At 35.4% G+C, this 18607-nt stretch overlaps 2 protein-coding genes across 2 annotated transcripts; both read right to left on the minus strand.

Moving 5' to 3' along the window:
• Positions 1–1086: 1086 nt before the first annotated feature.
• Positions 1087–15122, minus strand: Fa2h (Fatty acid 2-hydroxylase). The gene is made up of 6 exons (XM_053749424.2): positions 14786–15122; positions 8085–8307; positions 6258–6433; positions 5076–5202; positions 3780–3899; positions 1087–2000 (listed from the first exon to the last, which is right to left on the minus strand). Exons 1-6 carry the CDS (start codon positions 15074–15076, stop codon positions 1915–1917), a joined length of 1023 nt encoding a protein of 340 aa, XP_053605399.1. The 5' UTR covers positions 15077–15122; the 3' UTR covers positions 1087–1914.
• A 1886-nt stretch (positions 15123–17008) lies between these two features.
• LOC128672295 (uncharacterized) lies at positions 17009–18458 on the minus strand. Its single transcript, XM_053749342.2, has one exon. The coding sequence runs from the start codon at positions 18301–18303 to the stop codon at positions 17038–17040; it is 1266 nt and encodes a 421-aa protein (XP_053605317.1). The 5' UTR covers positions 18304–18458; the 3' UTR covers positions 17009–17037.
• Positions 18459–18607: the final 149 nt, after the last annotated feature.

Genomic DNA, 18607 nt, shown 5'->3' on the forward strand with positions numbered 1-18607 from the left:
TGATTGGCCCCGGTCTTAGATGTTTATATATATGTATATATTATAAAATATAGTATCGTTGAGTTAGTATCCCATAACACAAGTCTCGAACTTTGGGTAGCCCCAATCAAGAAAGACAACCAAGAAGCAAAATCTGTGTGATTTGTCCCTAATATATATTTATTTATTAGTTCCAAAGAGTCACCAATTGTCCAACATTGTCCATTTTATTTTTGTTTTTTACTATTCAGATAATCCATTATTCGGAAACAAAATGAGATTTCCCGTAGATTATACGTTAAAAAAACTTCAAACAACATAAAACTATATTATTAGGAAAAAAAAACCGATATTTCAAATCTTTTAGTGATAATGCGCCTATGAAAACCAAAAATTTATTTTGTACATATTTTAAATAAATAGTGGTCATTACAATGATAAAATAAAGTTTACCAAAACTAGTCACAGCTATATCACAAGGTTGTCCGCCCCTCGCCGATTTTCCTTTGTTTTGTATCGATTATCGCAAAATATATTTACCACCAGTAAATAAATATATAGAAAAGTTAATCAATTCATACTTATAATATCGATCACTGTTTACAATACAAATAAAAAACATAAATAACAATGATCTTATACCTAAAATTCCTATGTAAATATGTAAATATAAAATTCATTATTCATACTCCTACGGTACCTGTCAAATTAATGTCATTTTCGTTATTTCTTTTTTATGTCCGAACACAACCATACTTAATAAATTATTACACATACAAACGTTAAAGTATGTTTGTTTGTCCTCTTTCACGTCAAAATGAAGCATTGCATTGAGGCTATTTTTGATATGTACCTAGTTTAAGAGCTGGAGAGTCATATAGATTACTTTTTACACAGTATTTATATATACTCACTAGATGTTGCCCGGGGCTTTGCTCCCTTGAGAATTTTGAGGTAAAATATAGACTATAGCAGTCTTGGATAATGTACCTTTCTAATGGTGAAAGAATTTTTGAAATCGGTACGGTAGTTTCGGAGATTACCCGCCTCAAACATACAAACTCACAAACGCTTACCTCTTTATAACAATAGTATACTTAGATTACTATTTCTTATAAAAAGACAAATAGTTATGTTTCTCCTCTAGCTCGCATTAGTTATTAATGTAATCTACATTTTCACAATTTACTTTTGAAGTCGGAAAATATAACTTCCAAAATGTCTATCATACATCATTCTTATAGATTATAGAGAAAGGCAAAAATAGTTGGAATAGTATCATTTTTGGCCGCCCTCTTTACAATCTCAATTCTCACTTTTTAAATAAATACAAATTATTTTTAATTATTACAATATCATATGTCATAATATAATTATTACTGCGCTGTTTAATACAAGTGCGATTAAGAAATAAATTCGTCAGGTGACTGGCGTGTCATATGAATATATAAGTACATTTATCAAACAATTGATACTTCCTGTATATTGTTATTTTTTTTATTCTTAAACTTTATTGTCACTAATTATTAATAAAATCACGTAATTATTTATCACTAATTGTTCGCCGCGAACTTAGACCTCGCGAACACAATATTTTTTTACAAAATTGTGAATATTTCAAAAACGACTGAACCGATTTTGATGCCCCACAGACTTAAAAATTCTATTGACAGATTCTACATACCTTTTATATTTCATCAAAATCAGACCAGCAATTCGGAAGTTATCGCGTTACAAACAAACAAACATACATACATACAAAAAATGCATTTTTGTGTTTTGCCCCAAGTCGAATTGTAGAACTCGCTCGCTTCGCTCGCTCGGTCAATTACACCTTTCTCGACGAGAGTCCTCGATAATCGATCGACTGTTTTCGCCGATATCAAAGTTTCTAAACCGCCACACTAACAGTACTAATGGTACACTGTCCTGACACTACCACTGCAAGCTGAAACTAAGCCGTTTCACTTTCACAAATGTCTTAAACACATAATCCCATATTTTACTACTGATGCCAAATGCTGAAACAAAAACAAAAATAATAGCAGGTAAAACTTTACAATATTCTCAGTAATTTACCTTCAATTGTGAAATCATTGGGCTTACGAACCGGTGCAAATGCGACGGTCGAACTTATCTTAATTTATCTATTTTGTCTCGATTTTGGCGGTCGACGAGTTAAATTGATTTTGGGTTATCTATATTAAGTAGATCAGCTGATTGGTGGAAAAGCCAATAGGCATGCTGACAAATTTTGTTTTGATGACCATTCGAATGCCCTTATATTATTAGAAACATCAGTGAAAAAATTACTGAGATAATGACAACATTTTCAAGGATATGATAAAAATAAAATCACACATTTTTGGACTCGTCCAAACGCTTCATACTAAATGACATGTAAGAGTGACGTCACAACGTGCTAAAATGTTCGCTCGTTGTAAGAAAGCTATGTTTGTTCGACAGCTATATTAAATATTACGTTTATGGTGATGACTTCTTAATAAACGTTGTTATACAATTTTTGTTTTTATGGTGGTTAAATTATTTTTTTATAATTTCATACTTTTTGAAAATGGACTTTTCAACCAGCTTTAAATCTTCGTATTTAGATCCAACTGCATTGTTACAGTCTATTAATTATCTTTGGTCCTAAATACCTCTAAATATCTATTTTATCTAGATTATACATATTTTTTTACAATTCTTTGACCTTGACAACTAATATTGCATGCATTAAAATTCTTTTTGACTCCAAAATTCGTGAGGTCACTCGCCCATTCTGTCATACAAGCCCTATATAATTTTTTGCTCTTGACACATGGAAAAAAGCATAAAGATTTCGAAAAAAGTACCTATCCCATTTGCTTATTTGACTTTACGACAACTGCCCTATTATTTATTACAGTGAACTTTATATCTTGCGTTTATAATCTTGTAATGCATGATAGGCAGGTGTATGTTTATTATTGTATTGTACTCAGATAAAATCTTTTCTGTTTTTATCTAAGTGCGTGACTTGAAGAACATATTTAGGAAAAAATATGGAGAGGCTCATAAACATGTATGTAACGGATGACAATGAAGATTCAGCTCCTCGACAACACGGACATTGTGTGTGTAGTGAAAAGACTCGAACAGCGTGTCTGAATTAGTGTAGTAATAAAGAAAATTCTATAGTGATGCAGATGCTAAAAATATTCCCATCGGACCAAACAAAAATGTTCGTTGGAAATGAAAAATAGTTTAACAGTTTCAGTTGGCAGATTTGGTTAGTCGGAATGGAATTCCTGAATATTTTGTGTAATATTATGTTTATTAGTTCAATGGTCATAGAGTTCCTCCTAATTCTCCCGTCGCAACGATTTGTTCTTGTGCCGCTTTATGCATCATTGATATATCTATCTAATATTGTCAATACCTCTAGTTCTATGCTACTCGTCGTGATGAAAACTATACCAGATTTTAAGTTAGACCATAAGCTATACAACTGTGAAAACCGCATCAAATTCTATTAAGTAATTTTGCGTGATGCGCGAACTAACGTAAAGACAGGAAAATATCTAAAAAAAATAATAGTTTTGGCTTCTATTAAGACATATTTTATCATCATATTTTTTCCTTTAATTTCTCCTATCTACAGACATAACCCACACAGTTTTATTATATGTAATACTTAGTATAAATGCAACTATTTGAACCGAACTTTGCGTGCCCTATTACCAATGCGGCAAAGGAAACCAATATTATTTACCTAGTGTTCTTATCCCTTGGACGTATCTTATCATATTAAGCCTTACCTTTATCGTGATTGACGAAATGATGGTTCGAGTGGTACCTCTTCATCGCGTACAGATAAGAACCATCCTTAGGTGAGCCGTGGTGTACGTAATAGTGGATCATGTCGTAGGTAAGGTAGCCTGGTCAAAACAATGCATGTGAAAATTCATGTCAGCCGATTAAAAGGAAATTTTACGTGTACTCTCTAAAATGTTGACTACACTACTCTGTTTGTTTTGGTTCATGAGGTATCCTTTGGTAATGCTATTAGCTGCCTAGGCCATGCGTCCCTTCATCGCCTAGTAGGTATGACATCCACGTGGCGGAAACACACGCGACACTATTCGTGGCGAACCTTGAACTCGAGTTTCCATGACATAGGTTTGGGTAATGTTTTACATATAAATCACATTATTCGCATCCACTTTGTCATAGTTTTTCTACGTACATGTATCATCTCACACATAGCTTTAATATCGCCGTGCTCTTTATACTGATAATAATGATGTGCGTCTGTTTCAGCCTTGAATAGAATCAAGATGCGACACATTTGTACAGTCTACCGCAACTCAAGTTGTCCATGTATCGATCTCTATGTCATGTTAATAGAAGCGTATTTGCCATTACGATAGTTTACATGGTGTCTACTGAACGCATTTACAACAATTAAAATATGTTATTTTAAATTGTTTAAATTGAAGCCGGAATTACTTTTGGCGGTCATTTGCAACTAAGTATAGTGTGGAATCGGCCACTATCGATATTGCGGTAATAGAATATGATTATATCAATACGTATATCGAAATATGTAATTGAAATAACACTATAATCGATAATACAAATTCGAATCGTTTATTCAGAAATTTAGACCTTCACAGGCACTTTTTCACGTCAATTACTAACAAGCTACAAACTACTGGCATTTCCGAACGACCACTGCTGAGAAGAAGTACGGGAAAAAACTCATTTGAACAGTGTTGCACAGCCTGCACACTGGTTGACAGTTTAGTAATTTAGTCTGTATGCGACTACCTGCCCCTAGATGGAGGTAAGTAGTCGTAAAAGTCATGTCAGATGCCTTTAGGCGACGTGAAATAAATCTGACACCAGTGTTAGCAATAACACACTCGATATGATGATGATGAGCTGGTTTATCCGGCAGCTAGATGGGTCGATGCTGTAAAGGAAATTGCTGGCAACAACTGGATGGGGATGGCCCAGGACAGAGATGGTGGAAGGAGGCCTATGCCCAGCAGTGGGTCACGGAGGGTTGCAGATGATGATGTTGATGGTTTTGGATAGATGTCGCCACTTACCAATGAGTCCCCCTGTCAACTTGATGAGAGGGTAGGATAACACCGCCTGCAGAGGCAGATAGATGATGCACGTGATCACAAGCGCTGCAATTGGTGGAAAAACCTGCCGCAAGCCGTCAAACGGCACCTGGACAAACAGACGAGAATTAAGATGAGTTTTCTTTCAGTGGCATATTCTTACATAGATTAACAAAAAGAAAAATGTGACGTATCTAGAATTGGTGGTATCACTGGTATCCGTTGCGGAAGTTGATGGTGCTTCCAATGTGACCCCATCGAAAATACAATACAAAAAAATCTTTATTTAAATTCAAGTAGTACCTATATTTAAAATTAGCTGCGTCCCGAGGCTTCACTCACTCCTATGGGAATATTGGGATGAAAAGTAGATTATGTGATATATGATAACCCGCCTAATATATAGAAAAATAATTGGTACATATGGAGCGGCGGTGAGTCAAATCCTATTCGTGTATATTTTTTGTGTATGTTTTCAGATCTTCCGGTGAGGAAAACCACATAAAATAATATCTGCAGTCAGACCATGCCTTTTCGACTCAATCAGATTATAGAAAACTATGAACACAACAAATATTAATCATGTGTCATAGTGTTCATCGTATTTTCGGAAATCCATCACATTTTTCATTTATCATTGTATTCTCATTGATAAGATGATTATAAAACAATCAAGGATGTATTACTACGGCCTTTTCAACAGATAGGGTGCAATGTTCAGTTACTATGTATCAAAATACAGAGCTAATCCATTGTAATTGTCCATTGTGGCGGTGATGCCAGCGATGCCACAAATAGACGTATCCTCCTTAAAGCCGATTACTACCTGCACACCATTTATTACTATGATTCAAATTCATATTTTTTGTCATCTTTAGTTCAATTCCCCGTTTCCCGCTACGATTTCCGCTACGTGTCTCGTTCCAAAATTTGTCCTGTCCCGTTTCCTGCAAATTGTCCCATGTCGATTCCCGCAACGTACCCCATCCCATTTCCCGCTACATGTCCCACTTCCGCAATTTTTTATTAATTCCTTTTATTTCTTAGCGAAAATTAAAAAAAAATGTTTTAACAGTGTATTCCATACTTTTCTATATACACAACAACAACAAATAAGACTTATGAAACTCTTACTATGTTTTCTTAGCATAGGAGTTCACATACCTTGTGATGCATCCCGTGTATCAAGAAATGTAACTTGATCATCGTGACTGACTTCCCCGGATTGATGTGGAACACCCATCTGTGGAGCGAGTACTCCAAAGCTGTCCATATTCCCATCCCGAAGACCAGGTGGAACAGGTACGTTGGAGCAGTTATCGAGTCTTCGTCACAGGTATCTAAAATAGAACAATGCTATTGCATTGGGCTCGCCTTGTGGAGTGGATTATATGACTGATGATATATGATAATGAAGTCGACATTTAGATTTCGTCAGTCGTCTCGATCTGTGTAGGTTCTGTGTAGGCATGTCGCTTATTTGTACATGGTTTATCGCATATCTATCAAGGAAAATCAAAGCCGGATTAACCCTAGACATTGCAATTTTTGTTTTCGATGTTGGGCCTACTCTGCCCAATGGTTAATCCGGCTCTGTGGAGAGTACTCCGAAGTTTGTTCGATCTAATTAATTTCATTACATATTAACAGTTCAGCCCTTACAACTGTAAAATAATCAACCACCGTATAAGGTTTAAATAAATTTCCTGCTATGTACCTATGACTAAACCGTATTCCCGAACCGATACGAAATTGGAATCTTGCAAGAATTTCAATTAATTGGTATATGAAACAAAATAGGCAAGTACCTATACCAATTTAGAAATCTATATCACAACTAAAACAGGACGGTTAATAAAAAATGCAACTTAATTAATAATCTAACATACTCGTATAAGTAATCAAATTTCAAAGTCACACACACATATTATTCTTATTGCAGCACTTCCCCAGCAGTAATTTAAATAAAAGGAAACAAGTGAACGTCCTCTTGAAAGGCTGACAACGCTCCTGTGATGTGATGTGAAAATGCTGGGTCTGACCCAAACTAAATTAAATACAAAACCTGCTAACAAGTCATGAATAAGTTAAAGGTGCAGCCATGCCACGGCGTCCAAGGTTTACGTCCGTTTTATGGCGTCGCCGTCTCACTAGTACAGTGATAAGCTATCATTAACGTTTATGGTAATCTATAATCTTTTACAGGAACGTAAGAAATAAAAATTTTAGTTTTAAACTGAAGTTTCATACGGTCTTGAAATACTAGATTTCAACTTTGTCATACCGCATAAGGTATATATTTTCAGTTGGGTGAAAATTTTGGATAATGTGTTTTATTGGAGACGTTCCGAATACACTGTTTTACAATAAGCATTTCACTATGTTTTATTAGGTAGTCATCATATTTATCCCCTCGCTATGTAAAGTCGATTTAACAAGCATCCTCCGCAAGACAATCTTTTACTATCATCGTAATACTAATCTAATAAAAAGATTAGATTGAAGTACATTCTTACGTGTGATAAATGAGAAATGCTAAGTCATGCAAAGCTAAGTTCATATTGTAAGGATGACATGGTTTATATTGATCGAAACTAATAACGTGAGAAACAGACATTCATTATGAATCAGGGGGACTCATTGGTAAGCTAATCCCACCCCACCCTTATAATAGTTATCGATATAGAGTATAACAATAAAATTAATTAATTATCGTTTATAGAAAAAACCAAAATTAAAACTTCCGACTACGAAGTTGCTGGCATCCTCTCATCTGCCAAAAAAAAAAAAAAGAGCTAACGATTTCCAAACTGCTGAACACACATTTTTCAAACGTAGCTAAGAACACTCGCGATTAAATTATCTTTCGAACAAAAAAATTACTAGTTCTAAATCGATTCAACCGTTTGACTGCTAGGATGCCACGGAAAGATATACAGATACTCAGACCTACACCGGCCTCAAGCCAAAAACATTTGATAGATTACCTACCCCCACACGCAACGTACTGCCGAAACTGCGTGGCCCCTACGTACAATATGATGGGTATCCAAAACAAAGGGACTAAAAACCATGGTGTGAAAGTCATGCTCTCCAGAATTGAGCTCTCGAAGAGACGGCATTTCCTGTACACTGGGCTGTTGACCCAGGCGTCGTAGTCCGGGGCAATGGCGTCCAACTGGTAGAGGAGAGGCTTCGACCAGTCCAGGCGAGCCTGTAAGAGAAATATATGCGTTTTATTCTTGTTCTTGCCGTCTTACTCAAGTTCAACACTTGTTGTTACCTATTTTAGTGTTACATTCTGAAATGAGGCGATTGTTTCACCGATATCCTAAATATTAAAAGGCGAAAGTTTGTGAAGATGTATGTGTCCATGTATGTTTGTTATTTTTTCACGCAAAATCTTCTGGACCGATTGTTATGAACATAGAGACATTATAAGATAAAAATTTTGTTCTAATGTTAAAAACTGTTCTATATGTTAAAAATTGTTCTATATGCCTATTCAACTCAAAAGACAGTTTTGACTTTTAATACAATTCAAAATATATCAGACTAGATGTTGCCCGGGGCTTCGCTCCCGTGGGAATTTTAATATAAAATATAGCCTTGGATAATGTACCTTTCAAATGGTGAAAGAATTTTTGAAATCGATTCGGTAGTTTCGGAGATTACCCGCCTCAAACATACAAACTCACAATTAATAGTATAGGATAAAGTCTATAAAACTTAGAAAACTAGTGGTTACTAAACAAAGGAAAATTATCCACATAGCCATGTTATTAATGAATCGATCTTACTAGATCAGCTAGTCGATATTTATCGTGGGAAAAATGGCAATAGACGTAGCACACACATAGCAAAAGCACAAATGGTGGATTACACATAACAACAGCTCAGCCCGACTTCGTACAAGTGCATATAAATTATACGCCTAAACCTTCCTCAGAAATCACATTATATATGAGGTGAAAATCGTACGAAAATCCGTCCGGCAGTATATCGTGTTCGTACAGACAGACGCGAATGGGGGACTTCTTTTTATAATATGAAGGGATAATGTAATATAATATAATAACAATAATGATGGGCAAAGTCGCTAGCAAAAGAAAGATCGAAAGAAGGAAAATATCTCGGCTGCGTAACATCCAAAGATCGTTATAGCGAGCGCAGCTGAGCCATTGAATACCGATAGCCAACCTTCACTAGTTAGAGAGGCTTTAAAAGAAGAAGAGATAATGTGGTATTATTGCTTTTATTTTATCTGTCCCTTTTAATTATTCGTCTTGTAACTTTTGTCCTTTCCGTCCACTTTACATTAAAATCATAACTACGTGAAAGTGATTCTTTATCTAAGTTTTTCATTATGTAACTTGTGCTCATTGTTCAGAAACAATCACACACTCGTACCGATTGCAAAGGTCTGATTCTGCCCTTTCTTTTTTTCAATAGTAGGTATGTAATTATTTCAAACACATTCTAAATGTATTCTTTTAATTTTCAATACAAAATAAATAGTGTACTCGTATTTTAGACCACTCTTGTGCTGCGATGACATTATGATGACACCGTTCTATATGTCAAGGTACCAGATAAGATTATAAGTTCCTTGATATCAGATTGTCTTGCTATAATCTCGATAGATATTGAAACTTGACATTTCTATCATCAAACATTTTCATTTTGGACTTTTCACTGTCAAATTCAACTCATTATTTTCTAAAAAACAATTACAATCCATTCTGCCTTGTAATAAGAAATACCTCATCATCAACAGCAATTTCAACATCCCCACTGATGGGCACTGGCCATCCCTATAGATGGATAAGCAATGTGGACCATGGTCAGATCACTGACTTTAGTGGTCCGTGACCACCACGCGAACCCAATGCGTATAGGCGGGTTTTAACGACTGCAACTACACCTGGGACCAACGGCTTAACATGCCTTTTAAAGCGCGGAGGACATAATACATTTTTGGTCACCCTTCCAAAGACCGCTCGTAGCAGAACTGCTTCTGGCGGTGTTGTGTCAAGCCTGGTGAAGCTCAATAGTTTCATCCTCGACTTCGGTGGCGCAGTGGTGTGCTTGCCTCTGAACCGAGAGGTCCCGGGTTCGGACCCCGATCGGGTCATGATGGAAAATTATCTTTTTCTAATTGGCTCGGATCTTGGATGTTTATCTATAAATGTATAGTATCGTTAAGTTAGAGTATCCCATAACACAAGTCTCGAATTTACTTTGGGGCTAGCTCAATCTGTGTGATTTGTCCTAACATATTTATTTCTTTATGTATATGGAACTGTTGAGTACCATCAACATATATTAGATATTATTACTAGTTAAAAATATTTTCACCCTAACTTCAGCAGCTATTAGGTACATATAAAGCAATAGAATTAAACATACTATGATCTAAGTTCCGAGCCTACGATGTTTACAGTAGAGCATTTGGTGCGAATTCTGATAAGAAATTTAATTAATTCATGAAAGCTGAATTATATTTAAATGAAAATAGTAGGCTTGTATTTTCTTTTCTTTGAAATATTTATTTGAGTACCTATCACACAAGAATGTAGGTATCTCATACATTAATGTGTCTGTATGACTTGTTTATATTAATTAATGGCCGGTGGGCGTGACGGATGCTATCGCCTAATTGCCGATTGGAGATCGATAGCTCTTATCAGTTCTATATCCTAGCTATCACTTGTTGTCGATGATTCACCCGCTGAATCACACATCTTCAAATGCCACCCAAATATACCTAACTGATCGGGAAAGTAGACAACCGTTTCAGAGGGAGTTAAAGCTCTTGTATTATTGTATAATCTATAAAACTAAATTCTACCAAACATTTTTTAACAATTAAAACGGATTTTCCGGCTTAGTGTTCAGCTCAGCGTGTCCGTCCAGACACATTATAGTCATTAGATTTTCTTGGTTTTTAATATTTCTTTTGAGAATATAAAACACTAGATTTTTCCCGGGGCTTCACTCCCGTGGGAATTTCGAGCCTATAGCAATCTTGGATAATGTACCTTTCTAATGATGAAAGAATTTTTGAAATTAAGTAGTTGGGTAGTTTCGGAGATTATTCGCTTCAAACATACAAACTCATAATCTCGCAAACGTTTACCTCTTTATAATAATAGTATAGATTGGGCGTAAAGGACGCTGAATACTGGTTGGCGGCGACGCTAATCCTTTTAGCGCAAAAGCAACTAAGTAACCCTATTATCACCAGTGATATTCTTTTAAATTTTTGGGTAATTAATGAATCCATCCATATAAGATCGACGGAACCCGCCGTGCGTCATGATTGCGCAACCAAACAAAGGTAAGTCTAATTTCCCCAGCCTAATTTCCTAGATAGTCCGTAGTCTATTAACGTAATCGAATATTAATGCGATCGTTACTACTCACCATTTTTTCAGAGGGCGAAGTGCGGGTTTGCATTTGACTTCTCACCATCGATTCGATTCGAAGTGAGACGCAGCGAACCAATCACATTGCCACGTGGTTGTCGTTGCGTCACAATGGCGCGCTGTGATTGGTTAACTACGTCTCACTGCGACTCGATGATTAGATGTAAATAGCGAAAGTCGCACTACGCACACAGATAACGATGATAGTTCGCCATTTCCCAAAGTTTGTAGAAAATTCAATATAAATATAAAACTTTAATATAAAATATGTTTTGTCACTATCGTAGTACTTTACAATATTTGACATTTACAGAACTCAGACAAAACGTACGTAAAAGTTTTAACATTTGTATGAATATCAGGGTAAGTATGACTTTCTTCAAATTCGGAATGAAGAGTAGAAGTGTTTGACACGGTTGTGCTACCTTTCTACATACCTTTTGTGGGAAAAATATGAATTGGTTCCATTTGAACCTAACTTCTCTCACAATCCTGTCCCGGACGAACCTCATGCTGACTCCACACTACCGCCGAACTCAGTCTGATGCTGACAGGAGTGAACGTTACGTAGTTTTTATGAAAGTTTGGCTTTTATTTGTATACTTACTCTGTTCTGATTAGTTCACTTGTTGACAACATATTAGAAGTAGCTAAAATAGTTACTGTTAGTTATGTATAATTATATGCATAATCTGTTACTTCCATTCTGGGGAAACAGACGTTTAAGGCAAGAGATAATTTGAGAAGGTGACTTTTTTAGAGATGCTCATTGTGATTGTCATATAATGAGCAAATATAAACATAATTATTTATGGAGTGTGTTTTTTTTTACTTCTATTTTAGAAAATAGGTAATTTTAAAACATGTCAAAGTAGGTGCACAGGTTATATTTACGGGTGTAAATATAAAATGGGAATGTGTCCAATTTGTCACTTTCAATATTAGGTATAGGTAATTGTGAAATGTATTTTTCATGTTGAACTAGGTCTTGGATATAGTAGGTATATAATAAATAAATAAATTATAGTAGGTATATAATAAATAAATAAATTATAGTAGGTATATAATAAATAAATATATTGGGACAAATCACACAGATTGAGCCAGCCCCAAAGTAAGTTCGAGACTTGTGTTATGGGATACTAACTCAACGATACTATATATTTTATAACAAATACATATATAGATAAACATCCAAGACCCGGGCCAATCAGAAAAAGATCATTTTCCATTATGACCCGACCGGGGATCGAACCCGGGGCCTCTCGGTCCAGTGGCAAGAACTTTACCACTGCGCCACCGAGGTCGTCGTATATATATGCTATAAAATATCGTTGAGTTAGTTAACTCTGGATGTACCTAACTCAATCTGTGTGATTTGTTCATATTTTGCTCAGGTAAAACCATAATAAATACAGTTAAACCTTCCTCTTAAATCTCTCTAACTATTAATAAAACCAGCACTAAAACCCTTTGCATAGTTTTGAAGATCTAAGCATACATACTGCAGACAGCGAGAACCGGCTTTGTTTTATACTAGCGGCCCGTCCCGGCTTCGCTCGAGTAAAACCATAATAAACTATAGGTACACCTAAACGTTCCTCTTGAATCACTATCTATTTTAAAAAAACCCGCATCAAAAATCAATCAGACATACAGCGACTTTGTTTCATACTACTTATGTAGTAGAGTAGTCGTGTCTATTTTTTTCTTGCGGTATGCATATATCTTTTGACAGGAAGACCTTGTCGTTTCGTAGTCTATTCTTAGGTCAACGTGGTAGGCTTCCCAGTTGTCTAGACGTGCTAGACGCGTATGACAGCATAACAGCATTTATTTCTCGTAGAATTTGAAATAACAAAGAAATTGAAGCGCTTTTATGTTAAAACTAACCGTTTCCCGCAACTCCGCCCGCGGTAAAATGTTTCCGGTGCTTTTGCTATAGAAACTTTCACCCCCCCGTCTCTCTGATCTTTGGAGGTAGAAAATTCAGAAAAAAATAGTAGCCTACGTTTGAACTCGGGTCTTTATATACGCATACTAAATTTCATCAAAATCAGTTCAACGGTTTGGCGTGACAGACTGACAGTTTGCATAGTTATAAGTAGGTATTATGGATATCTGTCTCACTTATCATGTTCGCGTATACCCTTTTAGATGACATCGCTGCACCTCGAAACGAAAATCTGTTAGTTTTATCGACAGGAGGATATGGAGCCATTATAATGCGGGAACCACATGTCGCAAATTGTCTCTCTGTCTGACACGCGCTATAAACAAGAAATGGTTTATAATTAGGTAATATTATAAGTAGTTATTGAAAAAATATATTTATTCAATTAAAATAGTAATTATTAAAATCGTTAAATGTTGAAGTTATGTTGTTGTGAAAGGTCCTTACCTTGTTACAATTTTACAAGTTGCTAAAATATTTTTATATTGAAAATTAATACATTTAATAAAATGTAATTTTTTCTAACCGTTAGCGAGTGGTCGCAGAGCGTGGTCATCATTATGTTTTATTTTATTATAATATGTATGTACCTAAAAATCGTAAAGCTATTCACAGAATACGTCTGTTTAACCAAGTTTCAACAATCATGCTGAGCTGGTCGCCTTTTTGACAAAAATTACCTAAATGTTACATTTTAATTCATCAATAAGTAATTAGTTTCAAGTGTTAAGTGTTATTGGATTAGTTTAAAAATGAAAAATGTATTTTACTTGTCGAATAAATATATTTCCTTTCCTTTTTTATTCAATCATGTGTAGATAGGTGCAGTCCTAATCGTTTCAGAATAAAGTGGACAAACGGACGAACATAGAGACAATTTAATCAATCAAGTTCATGGTTTTCGTAATTATTTATAGGTACCTAAATAAGAGATAAGTGTGTAGGTACATATAGTGGTGTGTAGGTAGGTATGTAAAACTTAATAACATTTCACATTCTCCATGCTTATGCTTCAAACTTTTGGTGCAGGAAGATAAGATTTTTTGGATTTTGTTAGAAAGTGCTCTATACTCCTGTAGCTGTTGAAACGTTTCGATGTTTATCACAAAATTCTACAACTAATTATATATTAAACGACAGGTAACTTATTACCTAAACGCGCACATACTTTTTTATTTTTCTGTCGCTCAGTGACCACGGACCTTTGTAACAAGGTCCGAAACATCTGGGAAATAAAAAAGGTATGTGCGCGTTTAATACCTGTCGTTTAATATATAATTATGCAACGCGAAAGTTTAAAAGTTGCCTACCTCCAATTCCTCAAGAAACGCAATCTCCTTCAAATCGCGTCCCGCCTCTCCTGTCGTTATAATTCTGCCGTTCTCACTCACTGCACCGGTAAGATTTACATCCACTGTTTCAACTTTGAAGTCACCTAACATGTGGTATGCACCAGAACTGTGACCAAACTTCTCCATCGCAGCCATGATATTTCTCCCTTTGAAATATTTCAATGTGTTCACCCCACCAGGGTGATCACGTAAAAATTGTTTTATGTCATAATGCGCGCCCGCGAATTGTACCGGAAAGCTGTTCGCCATTGCGCGAGTGATGCCGGCGAATACTCTTCAGCGACTACGTAATTTACGCTACTACGGCCTTATCAGATTCCTGTGAGATATGGACAGATGTTTCGGACATGCATACTAATGGTTCTCGACAGTTTCTCGCGCTGGGTTTTGCGGACTCGGAAGTGACCTTGACATGACTATTTGGCGGTATTCAGGGGGGGTGTTAAACAGTTTAGTATATAAGTATGTCTACCATGTCTGAATTTTTATTGATTGAATGTAGATATTTGCATTTGCGATTTTATAATATATAATGATATACGCTGCTGGTACGGCCACGTCTTGCGTACTAAATCAGGAAATAAGCTCATATCTTATGCATTTGTTATGGGAGTGAACCGAGTTCCAACCACCTTCTCCAGAATCTCGTCAATACTCGTCATGTTGTGTCGCCAAAGTCATTACGAGTAGATAAAAATAATACAATTCTAGGTATCATAAACTTTTTCATCTGCTTTCTATAATCAAAGCCAGGTATTAATAGTCTCTGCAAGGTCAAAGCTCTTATACGTTCATAAATATTTGGCACAGTTTTGAGCACTACATCTTGATACGTAATAGACTAATACATAGTTATATAGTTAGTAGTCCCGGAAATTACGTCTGGCATCTACGTCTACGCGATACGGTGTTGGTGCTATTCCTACCAGCGAGTATTTCCACGAATTATTGTCTTCTATATTATACGAAGACACATCATTCGATAAACTATACATACGATAGGAACGTTTGTCTTAGTTTAAGTTTTTTGACTTGGTTTTAAAATCATAAAAACTACAATCCGGCTCGAAGGACCATGTTAGAGCGCGAACTGTTTCTCGTTTGTATTTGTAGGTCGTTTAGTTTATAGTGAAACACTGTAATTTTGCCATTATTCACATTTTTATTGTAGGATTCCTACAGCCGGTTGAATGGAATGGATCCCTCCGTGGGATAAGACCGCCCTTGCTATCCTTAATTCGCATTATCATTATTTATATTACTCTTTTCAATGTTTTCTTATTGAATAACGTTATATCAAATAGAACACGAGCATTATAAAGGGTTAATTTTCAGGGATGTTTTTTTTCTCTCATATAAGTAGGTATAGATACTTACCAAAATGAAAATATAACTTGTGACTTTTGTGAAGATCTTGATATACATTTATGATTTAGAATTGTAATCCAAAAATTCATTTTATACGTATCGTATAAAATGAATTCATTTCCAAAAATTCATTTTATACTTATCGTAATTATTCAGCAGCTCAAAGTGCAATGAATTAATAAACTTGTCTAATAAGCTGCATAGGTATGCATGACGCCTGTATGTCGCCCGCTAATAATCAATATGTTGCTTTTTATAGATTTAGATTGAAGTTCAAGGAATATTGTATTGAGACAACTGGCGCAAGTGACGAAAATATTCTATTAGAATTGTTGATAACGTTTGTTACGCGTACGATTGATGTAATAAACTAATAGGCTAGTCTACCGCTCCATTTGTTTGTTCGATTCCCAATATGGATTAAATAATATGAACATTATAATTAATATGTAGTAATGTTTGCAATTCCGAGTTTAACATAATGCCGGCTTCACACAGTCGTCGAACAGTTTGCCAAACTTTAACTTTATTCGATATACATAGCTGTTTTTTCATTGCGAAAAAAAGGTAAAAGCCTTTATACTAACCACGCAATGTTTACGATCGCATCGGCATGTGTCTGAGTTCGGCGACCGTGTGGACCTGGAATAAGGAGTGCATATTTTTCCCTAATCCTATCCCTAATAGAGTGATTACACAGCAGTTAAAATAGCAGCCAAATCAAAAACTATTGAAACATATGAATAATGTATTGAACATGACCAAATTTTAACAAATTTCAAAATACATAAAATTAACAATAATACACTCCAACAAGTCACAAATCATTTTATTCCAAATTATTATATTTTACTAGTAGATTTTTGAAAAAAATTCACAGGTGAAAAATTAAAGCTCATAGTATTATCACAGACAATGCTACATTTCTTTTCAAGAAATAAAATACATGCAGAAGTGTACATGTTTTTAGATTTCAGTTCATTTATTTGTGACAGTAGAAGATCGTCTCTTCTAAGACCTAATATTTTCATCATATTATCTTCATCAAAAGATTTGAATGGACAACCACCCTCTAAACAAGAGATGTCAGTACTTTGAATCTGCTTACAATTGTATGAAGTATAATTTTTGCGTCCACCTTCCAGGCCGTACATATGTCTTATACCATAGAGGTATTTTTTCTCATCTTTTTCCCAATTGTGACAGCAACTATGTTTCCCGTTCGGCGCTTGCCGATATTCAGCTCTCCAAAAGTCAACAGCTTCATTCACATTTAATCCTATATCTTTCAAAAACAGACTGTAGTAGAATCGCTGAGTGTGAGACAATCTATGCTTGTTTCGCAAGTATCTGTGTAAATTTAACATGCACGGAGGAAAAGATGCTGACACTGAATCCACATCAACACTCTTTAATGTTCTTATTTCACTCCTACTATTTTGTAAAATTGATGTTTCTTTTCTAATTCTAAATAACAATTCATTGATCCGAGGATCACTTCTGAGTGGCGTTAAATCTGTATTACCAAGTCTAGATTTTATATTCATTGTGAATAATAATACTAAATATTGTTTCCATTTTCCACAAGGCAATAAAGCAATACCTTGTTGTACTTCCACTTGTCTTTTAGCAATGAAAGGCAAACAGTGCCTGAAATGTATCTTGATGTGATGTTGTGAGCACTCCTTCATATGGGCAGATGCACAAAAGTGTTGTGCCACATCCTTTAGCATTAAATGTTGGCATAAAGATTGTAGAGGGACTATAAAAGAAGGAATTTTGTCATACTTTTTGATATTCCTCAACAATTTCTTGGAAAAACAACGCATATCATAAGCAGTTAGTGAGCCCACTCTTCGTTTGAATAATTCTACCTCGCCCTTTAATATAAATTTGGTAAGGGCTACATTTTTATTTAAAATAGCGGCGACACACAGCATGAAGTGTCCAACATTGTCGTAAATGCTTCCTTCTACAATGAATTGATTGTATGCAATATTATTTCCTTCAACAAGATCTTGCAAGTACTGGAAACGACTTGTAGTGATTTCCTCCAATAAGTGCACCGGCAAATTACCTTTCACCGGAGATAAATAGAAGAATGACATATTGACATATTAAGTAATTTTAATTTTAGTCCTCATATTTGTATGTAAAAACCACAATCACAAAACATAATTCGTATTACAATACAAAACAAAATACACGGCAGCCGCAGCACGGGCTTTGTTTATAAATTCAATCACATCACACAATCATGTCACTCACTGTCAATGTCACATCAAAGTCAACGCAATTTTAAAAAAATCACAAACAATAGGGACGCTAACTTCATTATATAGGTACCTAATCGATTTATTTGCGGAATTCGATTTTGATTTCCACTTTTTCGGGTGTCTGTTCACCCCATCA

The sequence above is a fragment of the Plodia interpunctella genome, chromosome 9 (assembly GCF_027563975.2).
Source record: "Plodia interpunctella isolate USDA-ARS_2022_Savannah chromosome 9, ilPloInte3.2, whole genome shotgun sequence".
NCBI classification, from domain to species: Eukaryota; Metazoa; Arthropoda; class Insecta; order Lepidoptera; family Pyralidae; genus Plodia; species Plodia interpunctella.

Excerpts from the sequence above, each read along its gene's own strand:
- Fa2h (XM_053749424.2), bottom strand. The coding sequence starts at position 15,076 with ATGGCGAACAGCTTTCCGGTACAATTCGCGGGCGCGCATTATGACATA. Across the intron at positions 8,308-14,785 it reads CGTTTCTTGAGGAATTGGAG|GCTCGCCTGGACTGGTCGAA; the intron begins GTAGGCAACTTT and ends TTTCTCTTACAG. Across the intron at positions 6,434-8,084 it reads GCAGTACGTTGCGTGTGGGG|ATACCTGTGACGAAGACTCG; the intron begins GTAGGTAATCTA and ends GTTCTATTTTAG.
- LOC128672295 (XM_053749342.2), bottom strand. The coding sequence starts at position 18,303 with ATGTCATTCTTCTATTTATCTCCGGTGAAAGGTAATTTGCCGGTGCAC.